Below are 24,718 nucleotides of genomic sequence, written 5' to 3' on the forward strand. Positions count from 1 at the left end.
AAAAAAAAAAAAAATCTTAATAGGGGCCAGCATGTGGCATGGTGGTTGAGGTACTGGATTCTCACACGGCTGACCAAGGTTTGAGTATCAGACCTGGCAGCTTGCTTTCTCACTTTCTCTCTCCCCTCTCCCCTCCCCATCGTTGTCCTCCTCCTCCTCCTCTTCCTCCTCCTCCTCCTCTTCCTCCTCCTCCTCCTCTTCCTCCTCCTCCTCCTTCTCCTCTTCTTCTTCTCCTCCCTCTCCCTCCCTCTCTCTCTCTCTCTCCCCTCTTTCTTTCTGACACTCTCTGGTGAGCATGTGTGCCCTGTACCAAATTTTTAAAAATAATAATAATGATAAATAAAATTAAATAACTAATTATTTAACAACAACAAAAAAAGAAACCTTAATAGGTCCAGCTGGAGGAATGGTGGTTAAGGTGGCTGGATCCCACATGGCCAACTGTGTGGTTTGAGTCCCAGACCAGACAACTTAGGAAACACACCAGACATGTGTGAATACACACCCCAAATCCTCAAAAAATGAAGAAATGGTAATGAATTGTGGTATCACCATACCTCTTGCGAAGTTCTTTCTCACTTATTTTCTCTCTCTCCCCCTTCCTCTCTCTTATTTCTCTGTAGGAAGCACATGTGAGCTATACTAAATCAAAAAAATAATAATAAATAATGTATAGGATTTTATTTTATTATGATAAAGACTACATCTCACAAATCAATAATGAACATTATTTAATGTTCATTAATGATGAATACTAGAGATATTCCTATTATCAAAAGTACCAAGACAAAATTTTATTGTCTCCATTATTACAAAGTTTAGGAACTTTTTTAAAAAGCATGATAGTGGTAAATGATAATAAGAATACTGTTTTGAAAATAAAAACTCTCACAATTTGCCCATCATGTTACTCCCTCATAGTCGACTGTGTCGAGTCCTAGACCCAGCAGCTTAAACTTACACTGGGCATGTATGTGTGCGTGCCCAAAATCCCGAAAAGAGAGTGGAAGAGAAGAGATTGTGATGTGGACATCCCCCCGGGGACAGGGGTGATTTCTCCCTTTCTGTCTTTCTGTCTCTCTGGAGAGCACACACACCCTTATAGCAAAATTCTCTAAAAATAAAAAAAAAACACACACACACCTACATACACACGCATACTCTCGCACCATGATGGTGAATCAACAGATTCAGTGCTGTAAAAATTCTTTTTTTCAAATTAAAATAGAGGCTATGAGGCTATCAAATACATCTCAAAGAGGGAGTGACAAAATTGTTCTGAATTTCTATTGTCCAAAAGGCAAAAACACCTAAGAAAAGTCTGCAAGAGAAAACTAATAATCAGAGATTTTTCACACCAGCTACTAAAGCACATTATAAATCTTCAATAAATAGTTTGGCGGTGTCAGGCCCTATAGTCAAGGAACAGATCTCAGAAGAGATTGATTTTTTAAGTACTAAAATATATAAAATTGAATCTGATAAATTAATTATCAAAAGCCAGTAGGAGAAGATGTGAATAATGTAACAAATGGGATAGAAAAATCAATAATACTTGATTAATTTATCATCCAAAGTTTTTCTGTTACCTTCAAGACCCTAGATATTTTGGTTCTTTTTACCTTTTCAGACCTTAATTAATAACTTTCTTGGTTCAGTCTGTTCCAGTCTCCTAATTCATCTTCCTGTCTCCCAAATATGCTAAGCCTATTTCTGTCTCGAGGGCTTGGCCCTTGCTGTTCCCTCTGCCTCGGGCCCCTCCTGTTCAAGTATCACTCATTAGAGATGGCCTGTCCCTGACAATGCTCAAATAACAACTTTGTCCCCATATTAGGTACTCTATTAACAGCACTGTCTCTCTCTAAAATCACCTTATTTAACATGTTCACTATCTCTCTCACTGTAATGCAAGCTCCTTAAGTGAGGTCCTTATTTCCTTGTTTCTCTGCATCTAGAAGAGCTCTTAGCACTTACTAGGAGCTTTAAAAAATGTATGTGCATGTGTGTGCACACATGTCCAACGCGTACATGTCTTTATGTGTGTTTGTATACACGTATGTGTATATATGAATATATATGTGTGTGTGTGTGTACAGAAAATAAAGATTAAAATACCAAACTAGGGCTGGCCTGTAACCTCGTAGTTAAAGGAGCTAAATCCCACATGGCCTATTATGGTTTGAATCCTGGCCCTTGTGGCTAGAAAAACATTCTCGGCACATGCGCATGTGTGGCCAAAATCTCAGCAAGATAAAGAAATAAAGGAAAAGGGATTTTAGCACGACCAAGGGCCATTAGAGGGTCCTCTTTCTCTCTCTCTCCCCACCCCCACCTCTCTCTTCCTTCCTCTCTCTTTTCCCCTCCAGCTCTTTCTGGTGAGTACATGTGCTCTCTGGCACTTAAAAAAAAAAAAAAAAAACTGTTCAATATAGATGCGTCTTCTACACCGTAATGTTAAACTCAATGTACGGACGGGGCTGGCAGATGGCGTGGTGGTATAGGTGCTGGTTCCCACAGGGCCAACTCCTTGGTTTGGGGTCCTAGACTTGGTAGCTTGAAAAACACCCAGGCATGTGTGCACGCATGGCCAAAATTCCAGGAGGAGCATGCAGAAGGGATTACAGCATAGCTATCCCCTCTAGAAGATGGTTTCTCATTTTCTCTCTCTGTCTCTATGTCTCTCTCCAGCAAGCACACATGCCCTATGGCAAAAATTACTTTAAAAAGTCAACAAATTTTGATCATAATAAATTTAGGGAAACAACAAGATACTCAGTTACAGATTTATTGATAACAGTGAGAGATCTATTATTATTCATTACCATCACAAAACATCATTTAATTATAATCTTATTCTCATCACTTCTTTTTATCATCATCATTATCCACACACTGTAAACAGAGCATAGTTAAGTAAATGAGACTCTTCCAGAGCTCATTTCCAATTCTAATGGAATTCATACCCTGTTTTTACCACTGTCATACCTACTTTCCCTGCAAATTCAAGGATGTCAGTAGAAAGCAAGCAAGAAACGACTAACTGAAAAATGATTCTCCTACATGAGAGAAGACAAGACTGACCATTTGAACAAAAGCTGGGTATTCCTTGTCCATGCTTCTCCCCCCGGCCCCCACCATCACCACACTACCTCCCATTCTGCATCGGTAACCCCATGGGCCGACATCTGCCGAGTTTGAGTTCCTAGTTATTCTCCCACCACCCCCACACTGTGAAATGGGGTAAAAAGAGACTGCTATAAGAATTCTCTCCTAAAGTGAGAGAATTCATTTTGTTGTTATTGCAGTAAGAAGATAAGAGGGTGAGAATCTGTCAAATACAGCCAAAATGTAGGAGTTGGATCATCCAAGGTCTGGGAACACTACAACAAAATCCTTTCCAAAAAAACAGGCTCTCAGAACGGGTTCTTTCCTTCTAACTACATTGTATAGTTCACATCCTAAAACAATCAACCCTAGACCATGTGGAGAGTATCCTTTGTGGTGCGTGTGTGAATATTTGTGTGGCTTTTGTCAGGTCACCCGCTATAAGAGGATCAAGGAGTACTGCTTACAAGGAAATGTTTTCAATATTCTTGTATTGCTCTGGACACTTTAATTATTCACTTCTTGAAGAACAGGAGAGAGATTTACAGGAAAAGACTTGGCTTGAATTGCTCAGAAAATACATACAGTAAATGTCTTTACTGAGCATTTTTCTTTCTAAGGAAGGTTTTACAATAAAGTATATAATACCCATTGTGGATTTCTGGAAAGCTCCAGAATAGCCTCAGGACTAGTCTGGCCAGGCCAGGTCATATATTTGGCTTTATTAATATATCTGTCCTAAAGAATGAAATTACATAACTGTGACCCCGTGAAGGAAACTGCTCTCTACCCTTTTCTTAATAATTTTGACAAAACAGGAAAAGGCTGTGCTTTTTGTTTATAATGTTTCCATATTTTCTTATCTGTCTGTAAAAGTTACCACCCAAAGGCTAAACTCTTGTATAATCTGGTTATAGATAACCTTGTTTACTGGACATCAGGAGGAATATTATGTAATGATACTATGATACTTTTCCTTGCATTCCAATCTAAAAATATGTATTATTGAATCCATTCTGCAACTGGAATCCAGTTACACATAGACTTATTTCATTTTTCTCCAGATTAAAAAACAAAAACAAAAACAAAAAAAACTTCATATTCCACAGCCCTAGGATTGCTTCATAAGAAAAAAAGCTTTTAACAACCATATTCAATGCTTCCCCTTCCTACTCCTTTACCAACAGAACAACAAATACAAAAACTAAAATCATGAAATAAAAAAGCTCTACATAAAAATAAGTCCCAGCACAGGCATAGGCACTCGTAAGATGCTATGCTCCACAGGCTGGAACTACATGGGAAGCCTGGATTTGATTCCTGGTCCAACTGAAAGGCTGGGTGTGAAGGTGCGCACCTGTCCTCCCAGCAGTGCAACGAACACCGAGGAGGAGGATTCCAAGCTTGAGGTTGGCCTGGGCAACACAGTGAGGACTATGTCTGAGAGAGTTGGATATAGCAGAATATCCCTGTGGTCCCAGTTACTCAGGAGGCTAAGGCAGAATTGTGAAAGAGCAAGACTCTATTTTTAAAGAAAAGTAAGAAAATTGGGGCCAGCAGGGGGCATGGTGGTTATAGGACTGGACTCCCACATGGTCAACCATGGTTCAAGTCCTAGAACCTGGTGGTTCGCTTTCTTACTTTCCTTCTCTCTTTCTCAGTCTCTCTCTGATCAAACTGGAAAATAATAATAATAAATAACATTAAATAAAATACTTCTTAAAAGTAAAAAAGTTAAGAAAATAAAAATAAGATTAAACATTTGCATCATGGATCAGCCAGGTAGTGTGGTGGTTAAGGTGGCTGGCTCCCACACAGCCGACTTTGCAGTTCGCGTCCCAGACCTGGCGGCTTGGAAAATACGCTGGACATGTGTGCATGTATGCCCAAAATCTCAAGAGGATACTGGAGGAAAGGGATTTCACCATGGTCAGCCTCCCTCTTGGGGGGAGTGACTTCTCACTTTCTCTCTGTCTCTTTCTGTCTGTCTGTCTCTCTCTCTGGCAAGCATATGCAACCCTATAGCAAAAAACAAAAACAAAAACAAATGGGAGAAGACAAGACTGAACTTGTCCATTTGAAGAGAATTTGAGTGTTCAAATCAAACAAACAAAACAAAAAAATTTACATCTTATCATTATGGTTCTTATAGCATAGAGAAAACATGTTTAATATAGATCACAGGTGAAAAGTAAGCATCAGGCATATTTCCCAAACCCAGGAAGCCTCCATTTATGCATTATTTTATCTTCTGTACTTCTTGCAAGTTTTAATTTCTATTGAAATAAAAAGAAATTCTTATTCACCCTTGGTATTCTAGGCTTCATGCTCTGATAAGTATGGCCATATGTGTTTCTCCTTCAGGAACAGAAAGGTTTTTTTGGGTTTGGATAGCTCCAAAGGAAGTATGAACGGCTGGGCAGAAAGGACATGAATAAATGTCTCTTTCTTGTTTGAATAAGGAAAGTCAAGGAATTACAAAGTCAGCAACCAGAAAATAAGAACAATGATATAAAAGATCAGGAATTGGGGGGCCAGATAAGAGGAGTCCTGGGTTCGCATCCTAGGACTTCTCTAGCACACTGAGTGCACACAGTGTCCCATGATCCAGGCTGAATGGGTTGGAGGTGGATCACAGCAAGGAGTGCCTGCCTCTCTTTCAATTCCTGATGGTAGAAATAAGTCAATCAACTTTTTTTCTTTTTTTTCAGAGAGGTTTTTGCTATAGGGCGCATGCACTCGCCAGACAGACAGAGAGAGACAGAAAGAGAAATCATCCGCCAAGGGGGATGGCCATGCCGCAATCCCTTCTCCTCAATTCTCCTGTCGGGATCTTGGGCACACATGCACGCACACGCACACAGGGTGAGTTTAAGCCACTGGGTCTGGGACTCAAACTGCATTCGACCACATGGGAGTAAAGAGACACAGCCATTACACCAACTGCTGGTCCCATGAGCCAACTTTTTAAAATAAATAATAAAAAAAAGATGAGAAAATGTCATTGAAACCTGACTTTCCAAGTCACACCTAGATACTTATGCTCAGCTTTAAGAAACTAGTCCCAGGGCCAGCAGGGTGCATGGAGATTATGGTGGCTAGATCCTATATGGCCGCTATGCAGTTTGAGCTCCAGACTCAGCAGTTTGAAAATCACACAAGCTCATGTGCATGCATGCCCAAAATCCCAAGAGAAAAGAAGAGAAAGGATTTCAGCATGGTCACCTCCAACCAGTCCACGTGGGTGGGCAGGAGGGATGACTTTTCACTTTCTTGCTCTCTTTGTCTCTCTCTGGTGAGCATAGGTACCCGATGGGAGGCACAGAAGAAGAAGAAACTAATCCCAAATGCTTATCCTTTCTTTTTGCTGTTCCACTCTTGTTTACCCAGACATCTCATCTGTCTCCTGGTTAATTCCAGCCTCTGGTTTGTGGGCCAGTATGACCTACCAGCCTAGAATTTGCCCTCTAAGCTGTGCTAAGGTACAGGGTAAAGGAAAAAAAATCTCTGCCCTCAAGTCTAATGGAAGTAAAAAATAATAATAGGCAAAATAACTAACTATAAAATGTAGTATGAGGTGACTATATGCTGTAAGTAAAATACTGTTTTAATATAATTTTTTTTTAATTCAGAGAATGCATGCATGAAAGAGGGAGGAAGCACCACTGACAGGGTCCAGTGGCCACACTGTAATCCCCTCCCTCCAGCCTGTTAGGATCCTGGGCATGGGCACACATGCTCCGGCATATTTCAGGTTGTTCAGGCTGGAAATCCAAACCACAGTTTGCTGTTTGGCCTCTAGTACTGAGGTCCAGCCTGCTATGGACTGTGCCACCAAGTTGGGCCTTGTCAAACTTTTTGACCTACAAAAATGGCTTTATCATATGAGTGAATCCAAATATTAAATGATGATGAGCATTATTTAGCATCACATATCATGCAGCCATTCTAATGAATCATTAATCAGAAAGCGTAACTTTTATCTTTTCTGGTGTTCTAAAGAAATAAACTTATCAATATCCTAAATATTACTTTTCATAATTTATTGTCACTCATAAGAAACTTGGGTTACATATATTTTTATACAAAATATTGGAATAATTCTTATCCTCTATTTTACATTCTTTTTCTTTTGTAGAGGGCCCTCACCAGAGAAAGACAGAGACAGTGAGATGGAAAGTGAGAACTCACCCCCCAGGGGGAATGGCCATACTGCAATCCCTTCTCCTCCATTCTCATCCCGGGATTGTGGACATGCACGCACACATGCCCAGCATGGTTTTCAAGTAACAGGGTCTGGGACTCAAACCACAATCAACTACCTGGGAGTCCAGGGACATAACTACTATACCATCTGCTGGCCCTCAAATCTATTATATGTTCTATTTCAAATGAATATCTACTTATTATTTGTCAGATTTCATATCTGATAGTCAATATAGCTTGAAATGTAGTATTTAACTGGTATAGGAAAAGGAAGTGAAACGTGTAAAAAAATTTCACAGAAGAATAATAAAGTAGATTCAGTATATATTTGACAAAAGTATTGAATAAATGTAGTTCAACAAACACTTACTGATTTAGCACAAGATCAAGAATGAACGATGTTCCAAAGGCATCAACCTGGAAGCTGGCCTGGTCAATGTGAGTCAACTGCAATATCAAGAAGATAAAAGGTCACTCAGCTATAGCAATCAGAAAAGAATTTATTAATGATTATTTTTCGAGACTTACAATATCATAAATGAGAAAATCAATTCAACATGGAGAATAAATGAAAGCATACTAAGGCAAAATGCACAACTTCTTGGAAGTCAGGCACTCACTAATCTGAAGTAAATTACCACCAATCAAGGAGACATGTATTCTACTTTTGCTGATTTATCTCTAGCAGCTAAACATTTCATTTCCAAGAAGAATGAATGTCACTCATCTTATTCTATATTAAATGACTAGCTCCTTTAAAATGAAGCTTTGTACGTAAAAAAGAAAAAAAAGGAAAATATGCTTGATTCAAGAGTAAAATATGATGAATATCTATTCACAAGGAAAAGATCTAAACCACTAAAAAAAGAGATTGAGTTAAAGTAAGGTTGTTAAAGTGGGGCTCTGATCTAATATGACTGATGTCCTTACAAGAGAAGGACAAGACACCAGACGAGTGCACACAGAGAGAAGAGGCCATCTGAGGACACAGTGAGAATACAGTCATTTGCAAAGAGGGAGGCCTCAGGAGAAAACAAATCTGCCAACACCTTGATCTTGGACTTCCAACCCCCAGAACTGTGAACAAGTAAATTCCTATTATTATATCTCCCCATCTGTGGTACTTTGTTAGGGCAGCCCTACCAGACTACTAGAATGAGAAGCATGATCTATGTCTTCAAGGATGTGGTTAGGGCCATTTCTGAGAGACAGTGTTGGTGAAGTGTCTGCTTTGAAAAAAAATGCTCAGCAAAAGTAATGAATAAAAGCTGCAGAAAAAGTTGGAATGAATTTGGCTTTTAAATTATAGAAGAGAGAACGAAGCATGGATGGGGTGTAGGCAAGTGCTCGGGAAATTATATGCTGTTGTACCTAGGGTGAGGGAGGTGACTGTGGAGGTTTGTATTTGACACAGTAAAAAAAATGTGGGGCTTATATTTGGCGTTTTGGTAAGGGGTAAGCTTAGAAAAATCATGGGCAATACGATTTGTGACAGAGGTGGAAATGAAGAGCAGAGTGTGACTCTAAGAACGATCAAGGGGCTGGATGGTGGTGAAGTGGTGAAATGTGGTACTCTGTAGGGCTGACCCACAGAGGAAGGTTCGGGGTTCCTGTATGGAGACAGCAGTGAGTGTGCTGGGCATTCACAGGGCTGGCATCTGGGATTAGCTGGGAGTGGACTGTGGTGTTGGTATTCTGTTCGGAGATGCTGCCATTGAACCTTAGTCATTTCTAAAAGGGTCTATCTCCACATACAGTCATAGTGAGTTGGAGCTCAACATGTGAATTTCAGAGGAACAAAATTCAGTCTGTAAGATTCCTCTTCCATGGAGACTTCCCAACTTGGTCATATGATGGGTCATATCAGGGCTTCCATACTGACCAGCATCAGACATTCAGTTGGTATTTCCTGATTGACTGAGTCATGTGAGGATTGTTTTCTCAACCACCTTCATGCATAAAATGAATACAATTGAAAAACTATAAATGACCTGCTTAAAGAAATGCAGTCTTTCGATCAGGGTAGCTTTTAATACCAAGTCAGTGGATAATATCCTTCCTTCTACCTTAAAACTATTTGAGTTTCTTGAAGTGCTAAAAAATGATGTTAGTAACAGCCTAAGGAAAGTGCTACTTACCAGGAAAGTATCTCAGTTAAAATGCATCTCTGCCTCCACCATTCTTCCTAGGTATTTATATGACTATTATAACTCTTATCTCCTTTGAATTAGAAATATATTAATATTATAGATTTTAATAAGGACAGAGACCATATGTTTTTCACCTTGTTATGATTATAGATGAAATCAAGGTAATATAACATTCTTTTTTGGCAAAATACTGTTTGCATTGGGGCCAGCAGGTGGCGTGGTGGTTGGGAAAACTGGACTCCCACATGGCCAACCACAGTTCGAATCCTAGACCTGGTAGCATTCTCACTTTCCCTCCCTTTCTCTCTCTCACCCTGTCCCTCTCTGGTCAAATTAAAAACAAATAAAGTTAAATAAAGTTAAATAAAGTAATTCTTAAAAAAAAAAGTAGTTTGCATTAATTCTAATTATGATATTTTCTTTTACATGCAATTCCCATTTTATACCTGCTATTTTATTTTATTGATCTTAGCCATGTTCCAAGGAGAAACCCATATACTTAAATTTAAAAGAAAATCTATTGATGGCATGCTTAACTGCTGTTTAGTAACAAAATGTTTGCATTATTGATAGGAACAGGAACAGGAGTATATTAATATGGTTTTAATGTAAGGCCAGCTTTCTTAGACTGTATACAGGTACTGGCAACTGTTTAGATTTGGGGGACAAAGTGGTGAAGAAGACTAACCATGTTTCTGCTCTAGTGGAGATCATCTTCTAGAAGAAGGAGGCAGGAAATGAACAACTTAAAAATTTAGAAAATAAGTACACTGTTCTCAGATTTAACAAAACAGGTTAGTGTTGAGAGTGACCAGGGCAGATGGATTCTAAGGTGATCCTGGAAGGACTCTTTGAAGAGGTGAGCCAAGATCGCTCTCAGAAAATTAGACCTTGCATTTTTAGTTCAAAGGAAAAAGAAATGTTTGAGAAGAAAGAACTAGTACAATATCAAGATTTTCCTCTGGGGAAGAGAGATGGGAGCTAACATATATTGCCAAAGGAAAATTATAATATTCATTAACTTTAAGTTGAAGATTAAAAAATAGTAATTACTCTCAGATTTAGTTGAAAATATACTTTTGGAGAAATGTACTTTGTCCAATTACTATATAAGAATTATTTATACTTCTAAAAATTGTTAAACATCTCAGTATCATAAAATGATATTATAAGAACATGAATAGAACTCTTATGGCATCCTTACGTTTTTTAAATTTTGCTAAAGGGCACATGTACTTTATCAGAGAGACAGAGAGAGGGAAAGTGAGACAGCATCCCCTGCATGGAGGACGACCAGGATGCAATCCCTTCTCCTCGATGTCTCCCTCCTTTTGGGATTTTGAGCACACCACCAGATGTTTTTATACCACCAGATCCAGACACAAACTGCACAGTCAGCCATGCAGGATCCAGCGCCCTTCACCACCATTCCACCAGGTGGATGTCTGACATCCTTACTTGACAAATAGAAAAACTGAGGCCAAAAGTCACCGTGGGCAAAAGTCACTTCCAAAGTCATATAATTGGTGACAGAGCAGGCACTTCACCTCCTGACAGGTCTTTTCCATTATACTTCAACTCCTTGCTTTCATTTTGCAAGTCAGAAGTGGATGAAGATTTTAATAGGTTCTATTGAGTAATTATCATAATAGGAGCACTTTTGATCATGTTCTATAAGGCCAATTTGATTAAAACTTTAGAACTAAAATTACAGTTAAAATATTCATGGAAATCTATCTTTTAAGGGAAAAAATGTATAGAAAACGTAAGGGAGGAGTGTGTGCATGTAGTTTTAAGGGCTGAGACAAGCAGAGTGAGGCTGATATTTATAGTAGCTGAGAAACAAAAGATTCAGAGAGAAAAATCCCAAAAATATAAAATAACTATCCAGATGGCAAGAACTCTTGATAAATCAATATAATTATGTAAGGATAATTTCCATTTCTCATTTCAAAAGTGAGTCATAGGTTTTTTATAGGGCCAATAGAACCTGACACAATCCCCAGATTGAGGCCTGTCTGTTTTTCATGGTTGAAACCCAAATATGAAGCTGATATAACCCCCATGCTTCTTATACATTTAGCTTCGAAGCAACCTCTCATTTTCTCCTCACATCCTTTAGAGTCAAAGAGCCAGGGTCAACTCTCAGGTTGCTGGGAAAGTTATGATGAAATTTTGCATAGAAAATGACAAATAGAAAACTGACAAATAGAACTCTTATGACATCCTTATGTTTTTTTAATTTTGCTAAAGGGCGACATAGCCATTACGCTAACTGCTGGTCCCTCTGTCTCTGACTCTTGCAAGTGCACATGTCCTACAGGAAACATTAAGAAAAAGAAAAGAAAAAAAGCACAATCTTTTTTTTTTAGAGAGAGATATTTGCTATACAATGTGAACACTCACCAGAGAGACAGAAAGCAAGAAATTACTCCCCAGGAGCGATGGCCATGCCGCAATCCCTTCTCTATTCCTCTGTTGGGATCTTGGGTACACATGCACATGCACCTGGCATGAGGTTTAAGTCGCCAGATCAGGGACTCAAATTGCAGTGGATTACGTGGGAGTCCAGTGACATAAGCATCACGCCATCTGCTGTTCCCAAAAAGCACAATCTTTTGTGGCTGGCAGGTGACGTGGTGGTTTAGGGTGCTGGACTCCCACATGGCCAACTGCAATTCAAGTGCCAGACCTGCAGCTTGCTTTCTTGCTTTCCCTCTCTCTTCTCTCTTTCTCTCTCTCTCTCTCTCTCTCTCTCTCTCTCTCTCTCTCTGTCCCTGTCTGGTCAAATAAAAATAAACAAATAAATAAAGTTAAATAAAATAATTCTTTAAAAAAAAGAGAACGAACTTTAAAGAGCTATGTTTGAATTATAGTCTTCTATTTACTAGTGGGATAAACTAGGACAAGTTGTTTAATGTCTCTGAATTGAAAGTACTTATCTATGAAAAAAAATAATACATACTTTGTAGATTTATTGTAATAACTAAATAATTTATAGTCCATTCAATCTCTATGGAAAGGACTGACCATACCAGCTTTTAAGGATTATGAAGATGAGTGAGATTGTCCTGGCACTCAGGAAACTCACAGTGAAAGCATGAAGCTACCAAACTAATTATTACAAAATATGTTTAAGCCTAAAAATAGATCTACATAAAAGATACAACAGCAGCCCTTCAATTACTGGGTTCTAGATGGACGAGTTAAGCACTGTTCAGATTGAAAATGCAGAGAAAAGTACTCCAGGTAAAAGGACCAACAAAGACACACACACACACACACACACATATATACACAAATGGCATACAATCTCCATGGAATAGCCTCTCAATGCACCTCAGCATAGTCAGGAAACTCTCAGAATATGGCAATATTGATGACACAGAAAATTTGAGGCATCTACTATGGAAGATCAAGCTGGAACCATACAGGTGCCAAAGAACCTTTAAACCAGTGGTTTCTCATCCCAGTTACATGTTAAACTTGCTTGGGAAGCAATACTATTGCCTGGGCTCTAAATTCAGAAATGCTGATTCATTTGATCTAAAGTGGATCCCAGTCATCAATATCTTTTAAAGAGCCATTTTAAGGCATGAACAAGGATTGAAAAATCACTATTCTAAACCAACCTAAGAAATTTATTCCTCTTCCTGAAAGCAAAAGGAAATAAATTTGATGGCCTTTGTAATAACAAATGTTTTATAAACAATAGTTTCCTTCCAGTTCTTCATTATCTGTGACAAAATATGTTTAACTTTGAAACGTGATGATCTACTTACTGAATTCCCATATATTCCGTGCAAGTAAAAACTGTTCCCTTGACAATATTCTATCTAAATTTTTATTACTTCTACCTACCCAAAATAATAAAATTTAAAAAAGAGAGAGAGGAGGAGAAAACAAAATAAAAAAGAGAGAGGAATAAGAGAAAATGAAAAAAAAAAAAAAAGGAGAGGGGATTCAATCTGGTAGCTTTCCAGACAAAATAAGCTAATAGGTTTCCAGAAACATCTCTATAAACACCTTGGCATACTGTCTCACATGGAATAGCCTCTCAACACACCTTCCCCTTTTTTTTAATAAACAAAAAAGGGGAACAAGAGGTTCTCATGGAATTTTTTAAAAAGAATTATATTAACTTAATTTTATTTATTTAGTTTGTAATTTGCTATAGGACATATGCACTCACCAGAGAGAGAGAGAGAGAGAGAAAGTAAGAAAGCAAGCCACCAGGTCCAAGACTCAAACAACCATTGGCCATGTGGGAGTCCATCACCTTAATCACCTTGCCACCTACTGGCCCTCCATGGGATTTTTAAAAGAGCTACCCATGTGAGTCCAAGGTATGACCAGTTCCCCTGGAATTCTCATCTAATTGAACTTACTCTCCAACTCAAATTTCAAATCTTGCAGTTGATCTTACATGATGTGAAAAAATTTGCAACTAAAAAAATCTATTGACTTTGTTTCAGGAAAACAGATTATGTCACATAGCTTTCAGTACCCAAGAACCAATGGGTGAAGCCATACATTCTGCTGAAAAATGTCTTTCCTTAGCTATAATGTTCTTCTGAAAGGCATTCCCCGAATTTGTCCTGCTGCGTTTCCAGTTCTGAGGTCACTGAACACCCTGGATTCTGTGATTCTCCAGTTGCCAAAGTTCCTATTTTCTAGTAACCCCTATTCCAATGAGCCAGAGGCAGAAAGACAATGCTGATACTGGCACCAGCTCCCCTTCTCTCATCACCATTCAGGAAGTCAGGCAGCCTCATTACCTATTTATGCTTCAGCTATCTTCTGATAAATCAGTCTCTCCATCATCTTGGCCATCAACCGTCCATTACTTAGGCCTGCAATTTAAGGCTTGAGCAAGAAAACGCTTACTCACATAATCCTGAAAGTCAACGCAGATCTCTGAGATATTTAGTGGCCTGAGAACAATACAATACACAGTTATGTTGAACTGTAATTAAATCCGAGTGTAAGGAACCTCAACATTTGGATGCCAGAAAATCAGCAAAGTCCTTCAGACAAATCAGCCCTGGGAAACTGATACTCTTCCTGAGTACAGGAAAGGCCTGGGAGAAACAAGATGAGCGTGCTTCCCAGTCCCACTACTCGTTTGGTATTTGATTTAGAGGGGTGTTATGAAAATGTTCTACACTTCATTTGGTTTTTCCCCACATGTGAACCAAAAGTAGTCACATTATAGAATGCTGTGAGAGAAATACTTAAATTTTTGTTTGTTTGTTTATTGTGGAAAGAGGATATAAGTGCCTGTTTCAGAGAAAAATGTGACTTCTGAAAGCTAAATAAAGGATGAGTTAAAAAAAAAAAAAAAAGCAGAGGAGGAAAAATGGGTAAGAGTTAAGCTACCATACTTTCAAATGAATATCGAGTCAGTTTTGTTCTAAATTTGATCATTTTAAAAGCAGACTTGGAAATAAGGGTGTTCTCTCCAAGCTGGGTCATAATCTTTCCTGGAAGCAATACTAGAAACCAGCCAAGTCCGAGAAATAATATGAAGAATGGTGAGTACTTCATATCAAGATTCACTTCACCCATTTCCGTTACGCCAATGAGTATTTCTTTGCCTGCTTGAGTTCATTTTTATAAGCTAGTTTATTCATTTGCTTATACAGATATGAGAGGTTTCTGAGCATAAAGGCTCACTTCCACTAAAGGGCCAGCTCCAAGTGTTTGCAGAAAGAAAAATCAGAAATATTGCCTAACAAAGAGATTGGTATGAAGAATACACTAGTTATCTTAATTCCCACAATAATGAAAGGAAAAAGATGGAAGTGTGTGTGTGCTTGTGTGTGAGAGGGAGAAAACAGACCACTAGCCATCTCTGAGAAAACCATGTCTTAAAACCATGAAATCTTACAATGCATGCATAGATAGGTTAGAACATAGCAAGAATCGGGACCAGCAGCTAGTGTAATGAATGGCTATGTCGCTGGACTCCCATGTAGTCGACCACGGTACAAGTCCTGGACCTGGTGGCTTAAACTCGTGCCGGGTGTGTGTGCGTGCATGCCCAGGATCCCAAGAGAAGAATGGAGGAGAAGGGATTGCAGCATGGCCATCACCCCTGGGGGGTGATTTCTCGCCTCTGTCTGTCTCTCTGTGTCTTTCTGGTGAGCACACATGCCCTATAGAAAAACCTCTTCAAAAAAAAGGGAATTTAGCAAAAATCTTTAACAACAATTCCATCTCCCAATTGCATTGAAAGATAACTCGATGCCCTTTAGTTACAGGAAAGTTGAAAGAATCCCACCAGGATGAATATTTGAGAGAAAGCATAAATAATACCCAATAAGAAAATTGTTATTATATATACTGCATTACATGTATCTGATGTATAGTCTTTTTCTAGGATCTAACTTCAAAACTTCTGAACCTCAAGAAACTAAATGAGTACAATTTCTTGAACCTATTACAATGAAACTTCTAAGCGGTAGCAAAATAATGAAATTTTCTGTGGTATTAAGGTAATGGAAGAGACACTAGAAATTACTTTTACCGATACTTCCATTATTAATGGAGCTGGTCAGTACTGGCTTCTGGAATAAAAAAAGATTAACCCTGCCATCTAATCCTTAGCACTAAATACGCTTCCTACAAAGGTGGAATGACTCGAAATCATCTCTGAGAGTAGGAAACCCTCAGATAATGTTATTAAGAGACACAGAAAAACTCCACAAGTCAAATCACTTTATCCGTTGTACATCAAGATAACGCATGTATGTAAATGTGTGTGTAGACATTTTGGTAGGAAAAGCTGCTAGCCATTTGTAAACTGCAAGATAGTTACTACTAGAAACAAGCAAGTTTTAAAGTGTCAATGAATCCCACTCTGAAGAGCTGGAATTAGAATAACTGCTGCTTTCAATGAGGGATATAGGATACAGAAAATCACTGAAGAGTCTTCTAGACCTATGACATGCTAATAGTGTCTAGTGATGTAAGGTCAGAAGCACTTGCAGACGCCCCTTAGCTCTGAAATATATCTTCACATGAGGAGGAAAAAAAAAAAAAAAAAATTGGAGATTTCTAATTAGTTTTATGACCTCATGTCTCAATATAAAAAGGGAATAAAACCCATAGTCTCGCCACTCTCTGCTTTACTGGCATGAACTCAGCTCTTAATAGAAATAGGTTCATGGCAAAGGCTGACAGAACTTGACCACCTCCCCCCTCAGGGTCAGAAATAGAAAAGATGGCCAGATAAAGTCACAAGGAGTCACTGCCTCATTAGTGCAAAACGGTGGCACTAGGAAGCCACTAGCTGGCTAGAGCCATTCATTTTCTCCTCTGCTTAGACACTCGGCCTCAATAAAACTGCACTCACACAGTGACCTGGACTGTGTTTCTGTGTGTTCCATACATGACCCAGCTCTCCACGCTGTTGATACGCTTTGACATAACGCTGAATACACCAAACTCTCTAGGTCTCGGGGCAAATTAGGGCAGTTAATGAGGCCTCCATGCATCTGGCATGCTGTGTTAAAGAAAGATTCCTAAAAGACATCTTGATTCTCTTTAACACAGGAAAAAGGCCAGGCACAGTCATTCCTTCCCTGTGTCATGATAGCTTTTTACTTACTGTTGCTCTGAGGCAAATGAAAGCAACACAGAGGTCACTTTTCATTTAATTTATTAAGTGGTACCCTAGGAGAATGTATTCACTTCTGCAAAGTGTGTACATTGTTGCCCTGAACGTCCCCCACTAGGTTTCTGGGAAGCTGTCTCCTGGCGAAAGCTCCTGATTAAAATGTTCCCCAGATCAGCATTCTCAGCAAACTGCATTGAGACGTCCTCTGTGTCCTTCTCTGGCCTTCCCTGGATCCACTGCATTGCCAAGGCCATCACCACGGGCTTGAACCCCCACTGTGTACATAGGATTCCAAGACAGCCACAGTGGGTCCAGGAAGACATGGTTCTTGCCCACAGATTTTTATTGTCTGAAAGAACTGTTGCTATTGGACAGGACAATAAAATAATCCAGTGCTAATTTCTTTTCTCCAAAAGAGTTTTCCCTCTTTTAAAACTAGGAACAGCTACTTATGAAAAGCGGCAGAGAACAGGGGCTAAAACTCTAGATTCTGGAGCCAAATTTCCTATGTTCAAATCCTAGCTCTACCTCTTCCTAAACTGAATGATCTCAGGCAAGTTGTTTAAGCTCTTTGTGTCTCAGTACCTCTATTAATTAAATGAAAACAATGGCACCAACCTCTAAGAATTGCTATGAAAACTAGAACACAGATAAAGTGTACAGGAAGATCTAGGTCCATGAATATTATTCTGTCACATGAGTAGTAAAGGTCCAGCCAGGTGTGAACAGAATATCATGCTATATAGTTAGGAGTCAGAACTGGTTTTGCTTTTCTTGTCATTTCTAGATGACGATTCCTCTTTGAGGTCCATGACTTACAGCTACACCATACTCCAACCTCAGCCCCGTGTACCAAGTGCCTCTGTATTCCCAGAACTTGGCACCTTGCTTGGCAAAAATTATGTACTCACTTACAAATATAGAACAAATTTGTAACTGTTTTCCAACAATTACATTAACAAAAGTTTTTTGTAACATGTAATTAGACAAAAATGAAAAGTAGTTCTCAGGACTATAATATAATAAAGGGTTAAAAAAAAATACTATGAAACTGGGGCTGGCAGGTGGCATGGTGGTTAAAGGTGCTGGACTCCCACATGGCCGACCTTGGCTCAAGTCCTAAACCTGATGGTGTTCTTTCTCGCTTTCCTCTATCTCTCCCTCTCTGTATGTCTGGTCAAACTGAAAAACAATAATAATAAAGTTAAATAAAATAATTATTTTTAAAAAAATACTGTGGGGAACCAGCAGTTAGCGTAATGGCTATGTCGCTGGACTCCCACGTAGTCGACCGCGGTTCGCGTCTCGGACCCGGTGGCTTAAATCTCACACCGGGCGCGTGTGCGTGCGTGCCCAAGATCCCGAGAGGAGAATGGAGGAGAAGGGATTGCGGCGTGACCATCCCCCCGGGGGGTGATTTCTCGCTTTCTGTCTCTATGTCTCTGTCTGTCTGGCGAGCGCACGCGCCCTATAGCGAAAACCTCTCCAAAAAAAAAAATACTGTGGAGGCCAGCAGGTGGCATGGTGGTTAGAGGCACTGGATTCCCACATGGTTGGAGTTCCAGACCTGGTAACTTGCTTTCTCACTTTCCCTTCCTCTCTCTCTCTGTCACTCTCTGGCCAAATTTTAAAAGATAATAACAAATGGAATTAAATAAATAAATAATTCTTTAAAAATTATGTTTCCTTAAAAAAAAAATACTGTGAAACTACTTTATTGGCTTCTTAGTTCTCTGATAGTTATATGCATTATCATTCTACAGAGTGTAACCCTTACAAATAAATATATTCCACTGATTCTCCTTGAAAACTTCTAACCTGAGTTCCTGCATTAATTTTATTTAACCAACATTTGTAAGTGAGTTTGGTAGTCATTTGTGCTACATAATTTGAAATATGCATTAATTACAAGACAGAGAAAAAAGAATGGAATTTTGAGCTTTAGGGAACCTCAGTGAAATATGTGATCCATCCTTCACTTCTGAAGACACAAACATCTCTCAAAACCATTTAGAAAAATTCTTATTGAGCCTGTTCTATAGGCTCTCAAGATATTTCCTCGGGAACCAGCAGTTAGCGTAATGGCTATGTCGCTGGGCTCCCACGTAGTCGACCGCGGTTCGTGTCCCGGACCCGGTGGCTTAAAACTCACGCCGGGCGCGTGTGCGTGCGTGCCCAAGATCCCAAGAGGAGAATGGAGGAGAAGGGATTGCGGCGTGACCATCCCCCCTGGGGGGTGATTTCTCGCTTTCTGTCTCTCTCTGTCTGTCGGGCGAGCGCACGCGCCCTACAGTGAAAACTCTCTCCAAAAAAAAAAAAAAAAAAGATATTTCCTCAATCTCCCTGTTTAATCAGTTCCAATACTAAGTCAACATATTTTTACTCTTAACAGATACATTCAAGGACAGCTTGGAAGTCTGCCTCTCGTCTCTTAGGCACAGTAGAAAGTATGTGCTCCTTGGTAAGCCTTGTGGCAGGCTCGCACTAAAACACCTCCCAACCACACAGGATAAAACATCTTGCAAAATGAGTACTCCATAGCCACGTCTGTACTAAACATAAAACAGAAGTACATTTAAGTACATGAAAGTAATACCTGCCTTTCAAAGAAGAATCTAAACGCATTATATTGTGGAACTATGGGAAGAGATAAATTATGTGCAGGCATCACAGTGAAAATTTGGATGTTCGTACTTAGTGAGATAATCCAACACTTTGAAACCGCTGGATGAATCCCAAAATATTTCTAGAGACATGGATGATCCCAAATATTGCCCCCAAGAGTAATTTCCAGTAAGACTTTCCATCACCAACCTTCTTGGGAGTATCATCTTTTACCTATACTTGATAGACACTCTCTGGTTTTGGGGTCATCACACTCATCGTTCTCTCTTCTTGGAATGCTCTTCCTCATAGATACCTGCATAGCTCACTCCCCACTCCCTTTGAGACTTTTCCCAGTGTTACCTTCTCTGAGACCTGATGGACCATCCTGTTAAAAATCACAGCCCTCCAGAACCTCTCATTACTATGTTATCTTTTCTATTTTCCAAAGTACTTATTACTGTCTAACGTTGTATAATTCATCGTTGACTACATTTTTGTCTATCTGCTAGAGCAAAAGTCCCAGAAGAAAGAAATGTGGGGTGTTTAATTCACTGATGTACCCCAACGGCCCAGAACAGTGCTCGTCACATTGCAGACCCTCAATAAATATTTGTGAATTGAATTAAAAGGATGACAGTTCATGAATCAAATTACAGGAAAGAAGTCCATCATACACACTGAGTTAGTGCTACGCAGTTTACTGAGCCTTAATCCAAAACATAAAAGAACCAATGGAAAAATTTTAATTGCAAAGCTGGCAAGTTAAAACTTCAAAAGAAAAGGAACAAGGATCAAAAGTCTATTAAATATTTGCCAATCCCTTGGTTCCTTCATTATTCAAAGATAGATGACAAAAAGGAAAATCAAGAATCTCTAGTTCTAGTAAAAATATGCTGCAGAGAACAGGAGCTATAAAAAGGCATGATTAATAGCTCAGATATAACAAAAATAACCAACTGCACAAGGGCCAGAGGTACAGAGGAAAGTATAGCTGTTTTTCTCATCAAGTGAAATATATGGACAAACTGACCAATAGCCTCACAGAGCTAAGATGTCTCAGAAACGCACTCCCCATACGTGTGCATGCACACACACACACACACACACACACACTCCACCACCATAACCACCACCACCAGCACTAACAATATTATCTGCACTTGGTGCTCTTTTTTTTCCTGAACACTTTCTGCAGTGAACATATGATGCTAAAATAAAAGCATACGGACTTCTTCTAACCTCATTATTTCTTGAGAAAGAAATAACCCAAACAATTAACTTTAGAATAACAGATTTTGGAAAGACTGTTTGTTAAAAACTGTTGGAAATGCAGCAACACATGGTTGATTGATTAAGTGTTAAAATATTTATTAAATATGGGAATCCACTGCAAAAAAAAAAAAAGAAAAAAAGGAAGTTCTCCCACTGTAGTAAAGAGTACATCCAATGCTGAGTCCAGAGTCATGTTAATAAAAAGCAGAGCAAAGGAATTTAAGAAAATCACTAGTTGACAATGATACCAAAAACAGAAGAGTGATAAAAAGTGAAGACCTCAAACAAAAAAGGACAAAGACTTGAGAATGACTAAAAGTCATGATGTTAGATTTATAAAATAAAAAGCCAGATGGCAATAAAAAGAAATGAACTCACTTATTTTACCTGTATCAGGATAAACATCAACGATTAATGTTTCGGGACCAGCAGTTGGCATAATGGTTATGTCGCTGGACTCCCATGTAGCTGACCGCAGTTCGAGTCATGGACCCAGTGGCTTAAACTCACACCAGGAGCGTGTCCGTGCGTGCCCAAGATCCCGAGAGGAGAATGAAGGAGAAGGGATTGTGACGTGACCATCCTCCCTGGGGGGTGATTTCTCGCTTTCTTTCTCTCTGTCTCTCTGTCTTTCTGGCAAGTGCATGAGTCCCATAGCAAAAACTTTTCCAAAAAAAAAAAAAAAAGATAATAATGTTTCATTGAAAATCGAGGAGTAGCGAAAGGATAGATATGATATAGAATGTGCACATTTAAAAACAGACAAAGCAACAAAAAAGTACATATGGATAATGTGATACTTACTTACGCATGAAAATTTGAAAACTAAGCCAGGAAAGATGCACACGAATTGCAAGCAACAATTTCCTCTGGGAAGAAAGGGGAAATAGAAGGACAAGAGGGCATCCACTGAGGATATCATGCTTATTTCTTGGGAAAAAAAAAAAAAAAAAAAAAAACCTACTACATTTTGTTTATTGTGGGGGGTAAGCACAAAGGTGTTTTTCCTAATATTCTACCTACATTTTGGTAGGTTTGAACTATTCAAAATGTAAGATTTTTACTTTTAAAAAAGTAACAAAATTGTCCTAAAAAATGTTTACATGCTTATAAGTTCAATTTTCTTGATACAATATAATAACTTGGGGATGAGTAACACAATCATAGAGATGTCTCTAATAGTGTTTCCAGGAAAACTATAAGAAATGAAAAGGAAGGGCTGGACGTGACAAGGAGGCCCATGGGGACTCAAATTTCTAAACTTTTTAAATCAGAACTGTTCAAAGGAAGGGCTGCCTCAGGTACTGAGCTCACCTGTCAGGAATTCAGTAGGGCAATTTTATGGATTTCTTTTCCTTTCTTTCTCTCCTTCTTTCTTTCTTTTTTCTGCCACAGGGTGCATACATGCATGCACATGAGAAAGAAAGACAGGGGGAGAGAGAGAGAGAACCCCAATGGAGTCTAGTCACACCACAACTGTCTTTTCATCCAATTCATTCTGTCAGAATCAGGAGCTAGGGCTGGACTTGAACCCTGGTCAGTCATGTAGGATCTGGCCTCTGCTGCACAGCGCTTAACCACTGCACTACTAAGCCAGCCCTATAGAGCAGTTTTTAAAACTTTAAATCACGTCATGACCACTAAGAGGGCACTATGATCACTTCAGTGCTCTATAGTCAGGAATTTTTATGAAATGAAATATAACAGAGTGGAATGAAAAGTATATCACAACATGCAATAAAGGCAAACAGTACTGCATGACACACATATTTTGATGTTTGGTGTGTGTGTGTGTGTGTTTTCACATATCTATACAAAAACTCCTACACAAAGATTCATAGTAGCATTTATTTGTAATAGTCACAGTAGAAACAATCCAAATGTCTATCAAGATGATTCGATAAGTAATGGAATGCTATCTAGCAATAAAAAGTACTGATAAATACTACAATATGAATAAAACTTGAAAACATTATGCTAAGTCACAAAAAGACCAGATAGTATATAATTCTATTTATATAAAATGTCTAGGAGAGTTAAAACCTATAGAGACAGAAAATAGAAGTAGTGGCTGCCAAGGGTTGGGGGTGGTGGAGTAAGGGAGAGTTTGAGGAAATGGGTGTGGAGTTTCTTTAACCTTTTTCTAATTGCCAGAGGACCCATTAGCTTGCCAGAGAGGAAGTACTACCCAAGAGAGTGTGGTCATGCCACAGTCCTTTTACCTGCATTTCTCCAGCACACCAGGATTGGGGGCATGCACACAAATACACCTAGTGTGTATTCTAAGCTGCCAGAACAGAGATCTGAATCACAGTCAGCTATATGGGAGCTGGCTCCCCATATAGACGGATTAACCTGCTGCACTGTGGGGACAGCCTGGGGTTTCTTTTTGAGATGATCTGTCTCAAAATTGCTTGTGGGGATTGTTATACAACTCTCTAAATTCACTGACAACTTGGAATTGTACACCCTTTTTAAATAGATGGATTCTATAGTATGTGAATTAGATCTCAATAAAGCTGTTACAAAATATATGTAAATAAAACATGAGTTGTGTTGTTCCTGAGATTACATTACCTGCATCATAAAATCCATTAAAGAGTTCATTTCTGTGGGACGGCGACTTGATCTATATCTTTTGAAGGAGGACCTCCTCCCTGATGAGTCCTTACTTTCTCTTCAGATTTTATAGCTACTTTAAGATCCTTCATTCAGATTAAGACATAAATGCTTAAAACTATTTACACTACAGTGAGCATTCTCTACTGTTTTTTTGTTTTGTTTTGTTTTGTTTTTTCTGTTTTAAATCAGCAGATGCAAACTTTTTAGAGACATGCAGATCTTACAGAGTGCATATGGGCAATACCCACTCCCTAAGAAGATTTTCAAATTATAAAATACTATAAATATATCATAATAGCTTATATAATTAATAATATAATTAATAATAGATTATCATATATTTTGACTTCTATAAATATTTTATAAATATAATTAGTATAGTCAAGAAATTAACTTACATAATTAACTCATACTAAACAATGTAAATATTTTACATTATCGAGTCATCGGAAAAGTCATGACGCATTTTTGCATAGAAAAATGTAGAAAAAATACGTCTTGACTTTTACAGTGACCCAATAAGCATAAAAGGGAGATAAAAATTAGAAAAAATATTAGACAAGAAAATATCTGGAGCTTATCTATAGGAAATAAAAGAGGGTGCTATCCTTAGTTCAAAATCACAGTTAAAAAAAAAAATCAAACCCCAATAAAAATCAAGGGAAATACTTGGGTGAATATGTCATAAAAATTCAGATCCATCAGAAACACTCTATGTCACTCTCTCCGAAGATGTACATCATTGTCTTAATGACAGTGCTGCTCCAGGCAGAAAATGACAAAGTCTGGTGAATAAAGTTACACACAAAGGTTAAATAACTTGGATTTATTTTGTTGGGAGAGATGGGGCTATAAACTGACATGAATGATTTTGTCACAGTGATTAAAGTGGCTGCGAGACAGCAAGGCAGATTTATGTGGGGAGAAACCAGCATGCCAATCACTGTCCACGTTTCTGCCACTCTGTCGATCTCTCTCCCCTTCTCATCATGGCCCTGCCTTTCCTAATAAATCCTGCCTCAGATCAGAAGCAAGAGAGAGAGCTATTCCAGGTCAAGGAGTCGCCCCTTCTGTGAGGAGACCCTCACAGAACCTAGGCAAACTATAAATGGACTGGCTCTGTTGGCTCAGCAGG

The 24,718-nt window shown here is 38.8% G+C and overlaps 1 protein-coding gene across 7 annotated transcripts in view; it reads right to left on the minus strand.

The window, feature by feature from the left end:
• The window catches only part of ADAM22 (ADAM metallopeptidase domain 22), a 267,499-nt gene that overhangs the window by 227,978 nt on the left and 14,803 nt on the right, over positions 1-24,718 (minus strand). For all 7 annotated transcript variants that reach the window (XM_027769081.1, XM_006170477.2, XM_006170480.2 and 4 more), the window contains exon 3: positions 7,682-7,758. In XM_027769081.1, the coding sequence (XP_027624882.1) occupies positions 7,682-7,758 (77 nt within the window). The remainder of the gene's footprint in view (positions 1-7,681; positions 7,759-24,718) is intronic.

The sequence above is a fragment of the Tupaia chinensis genome, unplaced genomic scaffold, assembly GCF_000334495.1.
Source record: "Tupaia chinensis unplaced genomic scaffold, TupChi_1.0 Scaffold148587_1, whole genome shotgun sequence".
Classification (NCBI taxonomy): domain Eukaryota; kingdom Metazoa; phylum Chordata; class Mammalia; order Scandentia; family Tupaiidae; genus Tupaia; species Tupaia belangeri.